This window comes from Pinus tabuliformis, chromosome 8, assembly GCF_031772625.1.
Source record: "Pinus tabuliformis cultivar Carrire ecotype Pingquan chromosome 8, CPIR1, whole genome shotgun sequence".
Lineage (NCBI taxonomy): Eukaryota > Viridiplantae > Streptophyta > Pinopsida > Pinales > Pinaceae > Pinus > Pinus tabuliformis.
The window spans coordinates 1,792,688,838-1,792,705,853 of record NC_142294.1 but is presented as its reverse complement, the minus strand read 5'-3'; the positions used below and the strand labels follow the sequence as shown (position 1 = coordinate 1,792,705,853).

General features: G+C 38.7%; 1 protein-coding gene across 2 annotated transcripts in view; it reads left to right on the top strand.

The window, feature by feature from the left end:
- Positions 1-17,016, top strand: part of LOC149243390 (protein CNGC15b-like) — a 132,026-nt gene that overhangs the window by 61,801 nt on the left and 53,209 nt on the right. For both annotated transcript variants that reach the window (XM_089374496.1, XM_089374497.1), the window contains exons 3-5: positions 506-1,052; positions 15,178-15,390; positions 15,598-15,920. In XM_089374496.1, coding sequence (XP_089230622.1) covers positions 506-1,052; positions 15,178-15,390; positions 15,598-15,920 — 1,083 coding nt within the window. The remainder of the gene's footprint in view (positions 1-505; positions 1,053-15,177; positions 15,391-15,597; positions 15,921-17,016) is intronic.

Below are 17,016 nucleotides of genomic sequence, written 5' to 3'. Positions count from 1 at the left end.
AAAGTGTGCTGTGATGCCTGAAACTTGTTGGCATATGTTTGGTATGGTTTGTCTTGCGCGGCCTACTTTGTTGGGTGAATTGAAGTGAAATATTGTGTGCTGTTTGCTGTTGTAAATTAATATTTCAGATCAGCCCTAAGGCTGAAGTTCACAGGGACTAGATCCAGGGAATCTCGTGAGGTGAAATTTCTGAATTTGTAATATAAGTAACAGTGCAGAAATTTCTACAATGCTATTTGCTTTTTTATGCAGTTTCTCCCAGTTTATAGATCATTTGTTCCTTGTTCTTTTTGTAAGAACATGACGAATGCAATGCATAGTGCAAATTAAGGAAAGTACTGTTGTGATAAAAGTACTGTTATAAAAAAATTACATTATGAAGGACATTTTCCATATCCACATAGCACACTGCATTTGAGAATGAACGATTTAAGATTACTATCTGTTCATGGATGCCTTTGGAAACTATGTAAGTATTTACTATTTCGTTACTGTTTGCTTTCAGGTTTCAAGATGATTTGGGTGGTAAAGTGTCCACCTGGGGAAAGAAGGATGAGGGTAATAAGGCAAACTTTGAATCATTTCAGATAGTATCTGCCAAACCTTTGAAAAAGTCTAATGGCTTGGTGGATATTGGCAATCCATTGCATTCTGGGAAAACCAAAGTATTTGCTGAGGATTATCAGTCTCTGGCAAAGAGGATATTTGACCCGGGAAGTGAACTGGTTCAGAGGTGGAATAAGATATTTCTCATCGCTTGCCTAGTTGCTCTGTTTCTTGATCCTCTCTACTTCTACCTGCCTTTATTTAACAGTACTGCTTCATGTATGAAAATGGATATGAATCTGGAAATTACTGTCACTGTTTTTCGTTCAATCACGGACTTATTCTATGTCTTGCATATGATTCTAAAGTTTCGTACTGCATTTATTGCTCCAAGTTCAAGGGTTTTTGGAAGGGGTGAACTGGTTGTGGATCCTAAACAGATTGCATGGAGATATTTTAAGGGGGGTTTCCTTCTAGATCTTCTAGCAACTTTGCCCCTTCCCCAGGTATTTTGCTTTATCTGTTCTCAATTGATTCTTCAAGTATTTCTAGGCAATTTTTTGTTGTCAAAGTCAATGTTTCGACTAGTTAGGACTGGGTGTATGACTGGTTTGAATTTTAGATTATTATTATTTTTGGTTTTTGATGTTAAAATGCAGTACTGACCTTTGAAGTAATGTCTTGTAAATGAACTTGAAATAGATTAAAAGTTGCAGTTATTCTTTCTAGCAGTATTCATTGTCCGCAGAATGATAAGGCGATGATAGGATTGAGCTCAACAAACTGTCCAGCACCTTGAAGCTTTCATCTTAGTAATTACACACACACTAAAGAAATAAGAAAAAGTAGCACAGCATATGGCAAATAAGTAGCGCTATAACTGTTCTGTTTGTTTATTGATATATTACCATAGTTCAGTGGAAATCAATTTACACATAATATAATATTTGTTTAATTGAATTTTACTGCTGCATATGTGTAATTTAGTTTTTTTTTAAAATGAATATGAGTGTCTGACTCTACTTTCTAGATCTTCTTTTCTGAAATGCTGCACATTCTAGTTCAAAGATCAAATCAGTACATCACGGAACAGAAAAATTACATCACACAAACAACAAGGGCTTTGTGAAGATCATGTCCTTAAAATGCCAAAAAGCAAGCATATGAACTTGCACACCAACAAACAGGGAATCAACATCATGGTGAAAAGCTCTGGTCCTCTTGAAAGTAACTTTACAACAACGCTTCCACGGAAAGCCAAGAGCAATCAACCATACAAAATGTTGAAGAATGTAGCTATGGTCGGTCTTCATAATCCTTGATGTATTTATAATTGTTAATTTTAGGTATGTTCTATGCTTAGAGCAATTTATTTCAAGTTTCACAGTTAGCTCAATATCTTTTCCAGATTAGCAATCACATCAGCGCTAAAGTAAATTGCAGATAGAACATAAACATAGATTGCAGAAGACAAGCCAAGACAAAAGGACACAAGATGTGGCGCTAGCCAGGGACAAACCCCAATGTGGGGAAACCCTTGATCAATTCTTCTTATATGTTCTTCAATAGTTCAGCAGAGAGAGAGAGAGAGAGAGTACATATACAACAGAAGTCAACACTTTGACTTATCTAAGTAAGAGCATAGATCATCTCTAAGTAGATGATACATGAGGTAGCTGAACTCAGTTGAAGACATGCTGCTTCAACTGATTCTCCAAGGTGACTCCATCACCTATCATTGTGCTGCACCTCGTCATCATGCTGCACCTCACTGTGCTGCATTGTGCTGCACCCATCATCACTATGCTGGACCTCATTACCATGCTGCACACATCATACTGCTGCACCTTCTAGTACTGCAACATCTTGCTGTACCTTATCATCTTGCTGCACTTACCAGTGCTACCTCATCTTGTACCTTACTGTGCCCATCATGCTGCATCTCATTGTAGCATTTAATATCACTGTACTATACTAGCAAGTGCTGCACACAACATGCTGCACTTCACTTTGTCATGATGCCCATCATTGTGCTGTAGCATTTCACATCATGCTGCCCCTTATCACAATGCTGTCACTGCTCATACTGCTGCACCATGATTGCTTGCTGTCCCATGCAAGCACCATGTCTTTGCTGTCCCATGCAAACACCATGTCCTTGTTGTCCCATCTAACATGCTCCACCATGATTGCATTTTCTGCTGTCCCAATTGGCTATTGCTGCTGGTAAGGACTTCTAGTGACAGTATATAGAATCTCCTTATAAATGAAGAGACCTTTCCAATCAAACATGACCCAACACATCTCCAAATATGTTTGTACACTGATGTTTGTGACTGTTCTGGTTAGGGCACTAGGGCACACTGCTGCAGCCCTACACCCTCTGGAAAGCTGCGGCACATCCTTAAGAGACACCTCTTTTGTTACGCTGCTGCCTAGGGTCAATATCAACACTTAATCTGCCCCTACGCAAGCCTTGCTGTAGTGCTAAGTCCTGCGGCCTAGCACATAGCAGTCCTGTAGCCTTAGGTCCCTTAAAACAGTGCCTAAACAAGCAGCGTTTAGCCCTTAAGGGCTTGGTCTAGTACACATCATACTTGGCCTCCATTACAGCAACTTGGACCTTGTAATAAACCCAAAACAATCCTCCTTTGTCACGCTGTTCTTGCTTCCTCATGCTGCGGCTAGGGCATGTTATAACCCTCCTTGACTGCTTGTTAAGGCCTCCTCTATAACTGTGTCTAGGGCTTGTTATAACCCCCCTTCTTGACTGCGTCTTTTAGGTTATGCGTAGAAGCTAGGGCTGTGCTAGGACTGCGTCTAGGGCTTGTAGAGGGCAGTGTGTAGGCCTCCTTCCCTCCTGCGTCTTAGGGCTACTTCCTCCTAGATTTTTCTCACACTAAAACCCAAAACAAGTGGAGAGAAATCAAGAGAGAAGTGTGTGTGAAATGACTCTCAAGTCATCTCCTTTTATACTAAAGCGTTGAGCACATGTGGGGGTTATTTGGTCGCTGGTCGACCTTGACGAATTGTCTTATAACACAAATAAATTCATAACTCCATGAATACTTATCGGAATCAGATGATCTTTAGATCAATTCTATACCTCTCGATGAGAGGAGTCCAAGTAAAATATCAGCGGCCATAAATAAGATGACCCACATTGAGTTTGACCCTAGTTGCCAATTTTAACAATAATACTATGTAAAAACATGAAAGAAAATTAAATTTTAAATTAGAAGAAAGAAAAGAAAGAAAATCAACAAAACCACCTAAAATTAAAATTTAAAATCCTTGAAAATAGCTCATGATCACGTAAATAACATATTTACCATTAGTTACTACCCACCATAATTTAAGCAAGTATTTGCGTAAAAGATGGGATAAGGAACAATATGAAAATAAATATACCTACTAGGAGTTATTGCTCACGATTATTTATGGTTTCTTCAACACTTTAACAGATTTGAGTAAAAATGTAAATGTACAAACTTACTAGTGTTTACTACCTACCAAAATTTAATTTGCAAAGAGGTGTGCCTCTTGGCCACCCTCAAATCACTATAAAAATACACTTGAACTTTTTATTTTTTCACTCGCTTATCACTCACATATCTCTCTCTCTCACACGTGGGAAGCAATCTAAGAAAGAGGTCAAACCTTCTAAGGAGCTAAATTTTTCTTTGAGACAGCCTAAGTTTTCAACATTGTGATCTATACTTTCCTTTCATGGCTATTGGTTGAATTTCTGAAATGTGATTGCTTGATGAAGATCAAAGAACTATAATATATATTCACAAGTAATTACCATAGTTCAGACATAGTGTTTGTATCCATTTCACTCTTATGTTTCAACACAAAATGCCACAAAGCTTTCCAGCTGTTCCGAATCATCCAAATGTCACCTACAGCAGGACCTTTCTGTGAAAGTGGGGAAGTAAAGAAATGAAATTCAGCCTGAAATCATAAATAGAGCTCTCATGCAGCCCAACATTTAGAAAAAACATGCCTAATAGTTCCATCCTTGCAGCACAAAACACAAACAACATTTTCTGTACCTACTTTATGCAGCCTACTTTGACAACCAACTCATGTTGGAGCAGAAGCCACCTTTCTGTGAAAGTGGGGCAGTAAAGAAATGAAATTCAGCCTGAAATCATAAATAGAGCTATCATGCAGCCCAACATTTAGAAAAAAACATGGATAATAGTTCCATCCTTGCAGCACAAAACACAAACAACATTTTCTGCACCTACTTTCTGCAGCCTACTCTTGATAACCAACTCATGTTGGAGCAGAAGCCAGGTCCAGACCTTGTGCTTAAAAGATGAATGTGATTTCCAGATGCATTGGCGCATCAACCAGTGAGACACATGATCCTTCATTCCCCCTTTTTGGTTCAAACGAGGGGCAATATTAGGAGTGTGCTTTACCATTTCCTCCATCTCCAATATTTCCAAAACTGAATGGACAAATGTAACTAGGGTTTAAAAGGACAATCTTCAAGAATGATGCGATAGAGGATATTATCCACCATTTTATGGGTAATATCCCTAGGAGATTTTTTTTTTTTCCAAAATGGTCCTTGGCCTGCAGCCAAAAGCCCTTTGTAGCCACCAGCTAGCTCATTGTGCCATTTCTCCGCCACCTGAGCCAACCATGTGGTCCCTCGCCCATCTGCCATGATCGTATGTTTGAAGGTGGGCCTCTCGAACTTGAAGGTATGCCTTGTCATTTGGAAATTGAGTATTGTAGTTTGCTTATCATGGACACTTTTGGGCATGGATTAATGGGGGGATTTGGTGGAAAGAATGGGCTAGGTCTGTGCTCTTGTCCCCTAGACCCCTTTTAGGTATTAACCTTGGATTCTAGTCCCGTGGGATCTCTTTTACTGACCATTTGGCTCTAGGGATGGTATTTCATGGGAAACCCTGATTTTGGTTGTGTGGTCCCACTCCCTTATCTGCTTATATTACCTTCTTTCCATTCATTATTACCCCATTCATCATTTCTCCCCCCCTGGGTCCACATTCCTCTACTGGGTCCACATAGGGTTAACATGCCCCTTCCCCTTGCCCACACCTTCGGTCATGCTGTGGAATGAAGCCCGGAGGTTGATGCAGCGAAAAAGAAAGATAAAAGCATATATGGCCACATTCAACTAGAAAATGTACCACAAAAATGCAAAAGATGGCCGAGACAAACACATTTTGCACATGGGCAAAAGCTAATACATGATCTCTACCCTAGTATCATGGTCATCACCTTGGTTCCTACAGGTTCTATGAACCTCCTTCATCATATAGGAACCCATTGTTGTCCCAACCCGTGCTGGGGAATGAACCGCCCCACCTTAAAAGGGGGTATTCACTGCTATATCTTATACATCATGCTCTCAGCCCTTTTGCCTCAAGCAATTAATCAAAGAAAATCATAAAAAGGCAAAAGGCATATAGAGAAGGGTGGAAAAATCAAGGCTGGGGCACCTTATGTACCACAATTGCTCCCTTCTATACATTATAAACCCAAGTGTGGGCTTCCCTCTTATTAGCTATCCTTGTACCCCCAGCATGTGACGTAGGGCTGCCCCTTCTTCATTCACCTATATGTCACATGCCACCACCTTTCGAAGGATGTAACCTGACTATATTATCCCCTTTAGAAGTAGAAACCACCTAATAGGATTATTGGTTAACCCCATTTGGAGTTTAGGAGACATTGGCACATCTTGAAGCCCATTATGGAAGGGCAGGCCACTATGAAGTCCCCGCCTGTGGTCTGTAATTAGGTAAGCTCATTTACTGGAAGGCTAGGGGACGCATTCGATCTTATCTAGGATTGCAAATGGTTTCCATCTTGGGTTTGGTCTTCCTATATGGGGTCCTAATCCTCCAGAGGGCTATATTGGCACATGTAGGGTAAGCGTTGAGAACCATGGGCCTCCACAGCAACACATTGCACTCCATGGATCTCGACAACCATTCAGAGATTGCTCGTGGTCACTTATTGGACGAGGAGGACGCACTTGATCCATCATGCCAATCTAGCCCCAGATCTACACCATACACTTGGCAGATGATCTAGGACTTGCACGATGATGTGGCATCACCTACACCATCATCCTTGTTGGCAGGAGACTTTAGCTTCTTGCCACTTTTGGAAGAGTTCTAGGAATTGCATTAAGCATTCTAGAGTTGGTGGTCATCCTTAAACCACCGTAGGTTTAGACCTCCCTTTTCAGGTTAAGGTTCTCCCTTTTTTCTCTGGTTGCAAACCTCCATTTCCCAGGTTGAAGGTCTCCCTCTCCAAATCATTAAGGACACTTCATCTAGCAGAAGACTTCATCTTCTTGCCAGTTTTGTAAGAGTTTCGGGAACTGCACTAAGCGTTCTGGTGTTGGTGGTCATCCTTAAACCACCCCACTCATACCAACATTTCAGAGAGCACATTCAGCCTAGTGTTGTCATCCATATTTTTGCACTTTTTGTGTTACAACTCTCTTCTTGGACTCATACATACCCCCTTCGGATTAGGGGGGGGCGATGTTGGACACCTAATCCTCTATGGGTTGGTGTGGAATGTGAACAGCCACCGGCGTCCAAGAGACCACTTGGAATATGAATCCGAGGGTCACACCAATGTACTATACATGTATATCATGCCAACAATATATTCATTCAATGTTTATCTTTCATATTTACTGTTCACATTCCATGTATGTTTAACATGGTATTAGAGCAAGGGCGAAATCTGGTCATTCTTTGCATGTTAGTTGTGACCTCTGCCATTCTGAGCTTTTCAGACTTGGAGTAACTCCCTTCTACAAATTCACAACTCTGCAATCTACCATTTATGCCATTTTTCTGCGTACTATTTTTAATTTGTAGCTGCTTATAATTCTGAAAGGACGTTTGCATTTCTATTCCTATTCCTCGTCACATACACAGTTGGTTTGATTTGCTTATTGGATCTCCCTTTCCATTTCTATATCGGCCACTAGCACAACTGCTTCCAGAGCTTCTTACTACCTGATGAAATCTAGTCGAGACCTTTGATGTAGAGGCATGGTTGTCGCTGCTTCTGTTGGGGCCGGTACAAATAAACCACATGAATTACAACAATGGAGTAATCAGTAATGTCCGAAAGTTCTTGACATGAGGCAGTGACGTTTTCTTTCGTGACCTCGATAGACATTCTCTCTAGATAGTGGAGAGTCCCTTGTGCAGAGAATATGTAAGTCTGTCTTGCGGTTTGTATGCAGTTTTGACAGCTCCGTCGGCCATCCTTTCCTTGTTTTTTCTCTTTGCTCTCTCCTATTCTACAACTTCTTGAATCAAGAATATTCATACACAGAATTTGGGGCCTCACCTTCCCAGTGTCGTCCATCAATCCTACCATCTGTGTGTTGAATGTGTTGCACCTACGTTGGCTCATACTCATTGAGTTCCATATGTTGAGCTTGGAATTCGTGGAATACAAAATGTTGAATTACATCTACAGTGAAGCTGATATATTGGAACATGAATAAAGCATTGGTCTATGTGAGCACTGTCATAAAACCACTCCGATGGCTGATTGATGATATGGGGCTTACGTCAGAAAGATGTAAGGTCCGTGCAATGAAAAGGAGGCTTCAAAGAAATAACCTTGCTTGAGGTTTACTCGAACTTGTGATCTCCTGCATTTTAACAACAACCGAGCTGTTTACAGGAATTAAAGAATCTGATGCAAATGTTTGAGCTTTCGTATAACACTTGTCATTTAATTCCCGAGTGCGAGCATTGATAAGTCTCAGAAATTCCTCTTCATTCAACGCTCGGTGATTAAAACTGTCCATGACACCATTTGCTGGAGGTGTCATGTTGCGGGAAGACGGTGCAGGCGTAGGCTAAGCAATATCTGTCCCTGTTTTCGATTGACAAGTGGAGTGATGGGAATCTTTTCTGTTGACAACAAATCCTCTGAGCTTACTACTGCTTGGGATTGATCTTTTGGCTTCGACTTTGATTTGCTCCTACAATTGCCTTCGATGTTCTTCAGGAATTTTTTAATTATTGGTGATTGGGCATTCAAAACTTGAAACCAATCGTCACCTACTACGGAGATTCGCTGACCTCTGGGCAAATGAGAAAATTTTGGATCGAATGGTGCAGTTCCTCGAGGATTTGGCGGTTGGATTTGTTGGGGAATTCATGGAGTAATTGGTTTTTAAGATTGGCTAAAGCTAGAAATGAACTCACCCGACTTAAATATATTGAGTGATGGATAGCTACAACAGAACACCGAATATTTGCCGGCCACGATGAAAATGAATGCCTCCGAGGTTTGAAAACTGCAACCACTAGCCTTTGGATTGCCAGTTTGGGCCTTCAATATTTGTGATACTAATAGATTGTCTCTCTGCCTTTGTATTGTCAATTTGGACTATACATTTAAATGCATTATATTCCTCTCAGCTTTGCGTTGAGTTGAAACTCTTTTCGGGTGTCATTTTCTCTTGTTGACACCAAGGTTTTTTACTCTCACTTGCATCTGGAAGATTGTTCATAGTCTTGGAGTCTACTCCTCTTCTTAATGTGCTGAGAGTACAAGTGGGTATATTTTCCTCATTGTCATATCATTTGTTGAAATAATGGTCAGAATTGATAATTTATTAGAGTTATTAAGAACTCTAATCGTTTCAATTGTTGAAAGCACAATTAAAGTCAGCAAAGACACTCTCACAGATATTCAAACCTCTCTGCAAAATGCACAAGAACAGATTGATTTTTTGCAGCTTGAATCTCAGGTACAACAAGAGGAGTTACAAAAGCGTAGTCATCAATATGAATTTGTCTTTGTTCAGGACAATCCTTTGTTTGAGGTCAAAAAAGACAACCATCAGCAATTAGCAAGTGATCAAGTCAGTAAAATTGAGGTTGATCCCCATCATATGCCCATTTCAGGAACATATTTGCATGCAGGTGTGGAAATTCAGTCTGCACTTCCCAGGCCAATTATCAAACCTTGGGAAGTGCTTGTCAGCAATAAGCACAGAACATGTGTTGGATATGATAAGGAGGCGTCCCTTCATATTCTGGATTACTCAAAGCCCATCCAGTTTAAGAGTGTTGGATTTCTTCATGATAGTTCACCTTCAGTTGTTCCAGATTCTGCGCCTCTTCCACAACAACCGCAACAGATTATTAAATGCCAACATTGTGACCGAGTTGGCCATATTAAAGATCATTTTTTTGATCTTCATTCGTGCAAGCATTGTGGTCAACGTACTCATTCATCACAAAGATGCTTCAAAAACAAGCCTTCGACAAGAACAAAAATTCATCTTGGATGGATCGGTTCTTGGCAATGGGCTTCAACAACTAAGAAGATTTTTCGCTCATACAACAGGATTTGTTCTCGAATATTGAAAAGTCTTGCAGTTGAGATCTCTTCATCTTCTCACCTAGTATATGATAGGGGAAAATGATGGTCATCTACAAGATTCAAATCCACATCAAGCGAACCTGAGCCACAACCTACCATACCAGATTCAGTGTTGTAGCCAGAGACAAAGATGCCCCTGAGCATGCCATTAGTTGGTGGTCAACCTTAATCCATCTATGCGGGGATGAGACCTCCCTTCAAAGAATTGGGGACACTTCCTCTAGCAGAAGGCTTCATCTTCTTGTCAGTTTTGGAAGAGTTCCAGGAATTGCATTAAGAATTCCAGAGTTGGTGGTCATCCTTAAACCACCGCAGGTTGAGACCTCCCTTTTTAGGTTAAGGTTCTCCCTTTTTATGCAGGTTGCAAACCTCCCTTTTCCTAGTTGGTCTCCCCCTCCAAATCATTAGGGACACTTTCTCTAGTAGAAGACTTCATCTTCTTGTCAGTTTTGGAAGAGTTTTGGGAACTACACTAAGCGTTCCAATGTTTGTGGTCATCCTTAAACCACCCCTCTCATACCAACATTTCGGAGAGCACATTCATCCTAGTGCTGTCATCCATATTTTTGCACATTTTGTGTAACAACTCTCTTCTTGGACTCATACATAACCCCCTTCGGATTGGGGGGGGGGGGATGTTGGACACCTAATCCTCTATGGGTTGGTGTGGAATGTGAACAACCACCAGAGTCCAAGAGACCACTTGGAATATGAATCCAAGGGTCACACCAATGTAACGTAAATGTATATCATGTCAACAATATATTCATTCAATGTTTATCTTTCATATTTACTGTTCACATTCCATGTATGTTTAACATGGTACCAGAGCAGGGGCAAAATCTGGTCTTTCTTTGCATGTTAGTTGTGACCTCTGCCATTCTGAACTTTTCAGACTTGGAGTAACTCCCTTCTACAAATTCACAACTTTGCAATCTACCATTTCTGCCAACTATTTTTAATTTGTTGCTGCTTATAATTCTGAAAGGACGTTTGCATTTCCATCCCTCTTACTCGTCCCATACACAACTGGTTTGATTTGCTTATTGGCTCTCCCTTTCCATTTCTATATCGACCACTAGCACCACTGCTTCCAGAGCTTCTTGCTACCTGATGAAATCTGGTCGAGACCTTTGATGTGCCTCTGCATGGTTGTCACTGCTTCTGTTGGGGCCAGACCTATCCTTTAGACTTCTGCTCCTTTTTATACCCTTGTCTGGATCAGATTTTCTTCATATATTTATCCTGATGATGAACCGCATTGGATGGTTTGAAATGCGTCGGCAATCAATATTTTTATGTGATGGATCCGGAAATCAGATATCTTAATAATTCTACTCACAGAAGCTTACATTCAGAAATCATAAAACACAATATAGATGAGATATCGATTTACATAATAAAATAAAATTATTTTCAATGTCTTCCATTCATTTTTTGTAGATACTGATAATCAAACATTGATGTAAGGTATTTTAATGTACTACTGTGCTGTTATATATTATTAGTTTTGTATTCAGTGCGACAATTATTTAAATGCAATTTTTGTTTAGGACAAAATTATCTCGTCTTGATTATGACAATTATGCATTCTAACTGTATTTACTTTGTGTTTAATGTACTTGAACTTTATATACAATAACATTGTCAACTTTTAAATAAATTTCTAGTTAAAAGGAAGGAAGTAATTATTATAAAGTTGTTAATACTAAAATATAATCTTAAAGGTTTTCTAGATTGGGAGGATAGAGATAGAAACATTAATTATGTAGATGGCAATAATTTTTAAACTTGTGAATCTATCTTTTCATGGATGGTAAACCTGGAAATAAGCTTGACCCACCTTCATGCACTTCAGTGAAGAATAGGGTTTGCTGGTACCTTGCTAGTGCTATACAGTAATCTGCTTGAAGGATACAACAGCAATATATTCAATATACTCAATAGCCACATTTGGCAAACACAATGCAAGGGAGGAGCGTCCTCCTTAGAATTTGAACCCGAGTCATTGTCATAACAACTGCTCTAATTTGCCACTAGGCCACAAACTGATTGACATATATGTGATATTAGTTTCAAGATAAAATGTAAACATTCAGATTTTTATTTTTACTAAAATTCACAAATCATGGTTCTTTGTCATATATTATTGATCTTGTTATGTAGGTTTGTGTCCTGACTTTTTTATTTTATTTTGTAGATATGGTCGGTCTTCATAATGTACAATATTATGCTTGTAAAGATAAAATATAAATTAGAATTGTGATGAAGGAAAAAATATATTTAGCATGTTCTTCATGCTTATGAGAAAAGAAAATTATTTATTGATTTGTCAAAAGAATATTTTTATAAAGCATGTTCTTCATGGCCTTTTTCAAAAGCGGAAAATTGAATTTTTAAATTTGAGTTTTAGACACCACAAGATGTCAAGTCACCCTCACAGTAATGAAGTCAACTCAGCCCCAAGAGACACCCATTCGGACCCCTTCCAGTGCATATAAATAAGCCATTCGTTCTCCATCCAAACCACCATTCTTATACACACAACAAGATAAGAAGACTTCTGATCTAGAGTGAAGGAGAACAAGATAAGAATGTTGAGTAGAAGAGAAAAAGACAGCCGAGAAAGAGAAGCAAAAGGTTCGAGTCTATCTGTGGAACATGTCCGAGTTCTTCTGTGATTCTTTTGTGGTACAGGTCCAGAATTCTTCTGTGGTACAGGTCCGGAATTATTCTGTGAATCAGCTCCAAGTATTTCTGTGGTATCGTTCGAGTTTCTGTGGTATGATCCGAGATTTTGTGGTATGATCTAAGCTTCTCTGTCTCTACAGTCCGAGACTTCCTGTGGTATAAGTCCGAGTTAGAGTGAGTTAAAACCTGTCATCAAGTCTGAGTTCCTGTAGTGATCAAGGCTGACTGTTGTATGACATTGATATAGTCTGTTCTGAGGAAAAGAAAGCCGAAACTCAGCCTCCATTGGAGACCTTGACCGAGCTGATCAAGGTGGATCTGTTGTGGACAAGTGTAAGAGGTTGGACTTGACATCTTGTTGGTTGTCTTGTGAGTTTGACCATAAGCATTGACTTTGATGTATTTACTGTTGAACTGAATATTTCTCTAAGAAGGTTGCTGGGTTCCCCCCCCCCCCACAGTGGTTTTCCCAGGGTAAACATTGTGTCTTTCTTGTGCATTGTGATCTCTACTGCTTCATTGTTCTTATGGTTGAATTTCTGAATGTGTAATTGCTTAATGATACATTGAAGTGCTAATTAAACATCTACATCATTGGAAATAACTATCAAGTTTCAGAAATAAAGTGCTTGTATAACTTGCACTCGAAAAGTCAACAGTTCTCCTTAGGATTTGAACCCCGGTCATTGTCATAACAACCACTTTAATTTGCCACTAGGCAACAAACTCATGGACATATATGTGATATTAGTTTCAAGATAAAATGGAAACATTCAGATTTTTATTTTCACTAAAATTCACAAATCATGGTTCTTTGTCATATATTATTGATCTTGTTATGTGCGTTTGTGTCATGACTTTTATTTTATTTTATTTTTTGACAAAATGCAATTTGTATTAATGTTAAGAAAATGTATGGTACGTAGAAAATATCAATAGTTCTAATGACAACTTTTTCGTGTTGTCGAGATGTTTGAAGTCCACTTTCTTTGTGCATATTTGTGTTGTTGTTTCTTACATAAGTTAGTGCAAAGTTCAATTATTGTTAGTATGGTCATTTTTTTAAACTAAAGAAATATCTTCACAGAGAACCTCTCCTGTCTTCCTTGGAAATTTTGGATGGATGGTAGAGTAACTTCTAGCTATAGAGGCAATTGATAACCCTAAAGGGCCTGGTGGGAACAGATTCTGAGATTTTTGTGGACTTCACACGAGCATCTAACCAATTGATCTAACCCTTGGGGCTTTAATATTGGCCTTACTATATAACATGATACATTGCATATAATCCTACTGTTGATTAACATGGCCATTGCAAAAATTATCCCCTAGTTGGCCACTAAGGCATGTCAAACATGATTTATATAGTGAGCGATAAAATGAAGCGAACACAGAGAAGACATCACACTTATGTCAATTTTGAGTCACTCCGCTAGCTTGTTGGATTGCTTAAACTCTACTTGTGTCCCCAATATTAAAATTAAGGTAACTTTGATAATCCCCACTCCTAGGAGCCATGAGATTTTTCGTCATTTCTTCCATGCCCTATCCATGATTTTATTACTAAGGCATCTATTTAGTAATAAGATAGTGGTGATCAACTATCCTACTTGACCCCTTTGGTGATTGTATTTTATGCTCATTGATAAGGCTGTCATATAATATAAACTGGAATATGCTCAGTTCTGCTTAACAATGGTCATTTCCCCCCCATTCCCAGGCTCAATAATCTGTGGCTGCTCCAACTTTGCCATATATTCGCATTCATCAATCAAATAATATGAGGTCCATTAATGGAGCACCTCATGCAAATACTGCTAAGAAGTTCTGAGTACCTTAACAAATCAATAATACAAAATGATCCATGACAGGGAATACAATAATAACAACATCCATGTTACATCACACGTGTAATAAACAGGACTGTGACTTAAAATATATAGGAGGACAGAATGAAAGCCTGAGGGATGAAATCCCAACAAAGAAAGTACTGGCACAGCGTTTGACTACCACTTCTATGGCCAAGAACAAAGGTTTGATGCATACTGCATATATGAAACTTAGAGTACACTAAATAAATGAAAGGAATGCTTTGTCATGCAAATTTAGAAAAGTAGTGTGGTGCCTTTTTAATCCACTGAGGAAGGACTTCGATTTACCAGCAGTACTTCTCAGTATGAACAGAATGCAGTCTGAAAGCTAGTAATTCCTAGCCTTATTAGTTGTAGTTGATAGAACTTGCGAGCTGATAGTTAACTGGCAAGTAGTTAATGGTTGCCAGATAGTGCAGGAGACGATAAAGTAGGGCTTATTCTTGATCTGAAAGCAAGTAATGCATTTCATATATAATATATATGGGTTACTTTATTCCTGTACACAATCATTTGTTCTCAAGTAATGAATCTTATTTCTTAACTTGTTTTGTGAAAATTAAGAATATTATAAGAACAGATAGCTCTTATGCTTTGGATGATTACAAGCCAATCTTCAGTCTTCAAAACTTTGTTTTTGCAGTTTGTCATCTGGATCCTCATACCAGTTGCACGGAACTCAAGTGCTGATCACACAAAGAATGCCCTATCTTTGATCGTTCTCCTTCAATATCTTCCTAGGTTATATCTGATTTTTCCTTTGACTTCCCAAATCGTTAGAACAACTGGGGTTGTGACCAAGACTGCATGGGCTGGAGCTGCATACAACCTACTACTCTATATGATAGCCAGCCATGTAAGTGTCTTTCTTATTTTCTAATATTAATAATACCACTTCTTTCATGTTTTCCCTTTTTCAACAATTAAAACAAGAACATTTTATATCTTTCTCTGACTCTCCTAGGCATATTCTTAAAACTATTATGTCAATTACTAGAAGGGCAGACTCACATCGTACTTAACAGTTGTGTTGAGTCTTATTTTGTGCTCTACTGTTATGCAGGTTTTAGGTGCTTCATGGTATTTACTATCCATTGAACGTCAAAATACATGTTGGCGGACAGAATGTAGAAAGGAACGTGGAACCTTAAACCTACAGAATTGCAATCTTGACTATTTAGATTGTCGCAGTTTGAATGATAATCTCAGGCCTCTTCGTGAACAGTGGAATGAAAATACTACTGTATGGGCAAAATGTAATGCAAGTGATAACAGCATCAGTTTTCAATTTGGAATTTTTGGAGATGCTATGACAAGTGGGATTGTCTCTTCAAAATTTATGGAAAAATATTTCTACTGCTTATGGTGGGGCTTAAGGAATCTAAGGTAAAATGCTCTGTCTTGTTAGGATGCCAAACTGCTTTGTGTGCTATGCATGAGAGGCTGGCCAGTAGATATATGATATTTGGGATAAATTAAAGAAGTCAGTCATTTGGCAATTACGAACTGCCTGCCATTCTGTATTGTTAATGAAGTTGAAGGAAAGTCATGTGATTGGGAAACATATGACTATTTACTATATCATGCTGTATGGAAAAGACTATATGCAAAAAAAATTCCAATTTTGTGCATGCTTATACACTGTTTTATAAGTGCTTTCCATGTGCACTTCAATGCTTACATGTTCTGAAAATGACAAGAATTGTGGCTTTTACAGATTTATATGTTTTCTGATGTGGTCAATCCAATTTTTAATTAATGCCTGGATTTTAGGAGTTAGTTTATGATATATGTTCTGATCATGGCCTGGAGGGTACACCACATCTTTCTAAATTTCTGACTTTAAATTGAAAGAGAAGCAAATTTTTTAGGAAAGGAATCTTCGGGTATAACTTCTTCATGCCAGAGGTTATTCTGAAGTTCAGTGGCTTTTCCTTGGGCTATATAACCCAATGGATATGGTTGTATAATATATTGTTCCTGAAGTTCAGTGTCTTTTCCTTGGGTTGAATGACACTGTATATGGTTGTATAATGTATTTATCCTGAAGTTCAGTGGCTCTTCCTTGGACTGAATGACCCAATAGATATGGTTCTCTAGTGTATTTTAATTAAGAAACTTAGTAACTTGGAAAACTGAACCCTAAATCTTCCTTCTGTTTGCTAGAATTAGTCTTTCAGTAAATTGTCCGGGGTATTTGATATGCAGTTCCTTTGGTGCAATGTTATCAGAACTGAACCGGTGACCGAACCTAAAAACCTTGTGGACTAGGAACCGGTCAAAACCGGTTTACCAAAAACACACAAACTATTCATATTTTAAAGAAAAACATATATATTCATATGCATCCATATGAATCGAAACCATTTATACACAAATAGGCAAAAGTTCTCATTTACATAGCATGTAAGGGTGCACATAACCAAAATAGCATCGAGTGCAATCCATCCCTGAACCTAAAATACATCAACAAGTAGGCTCT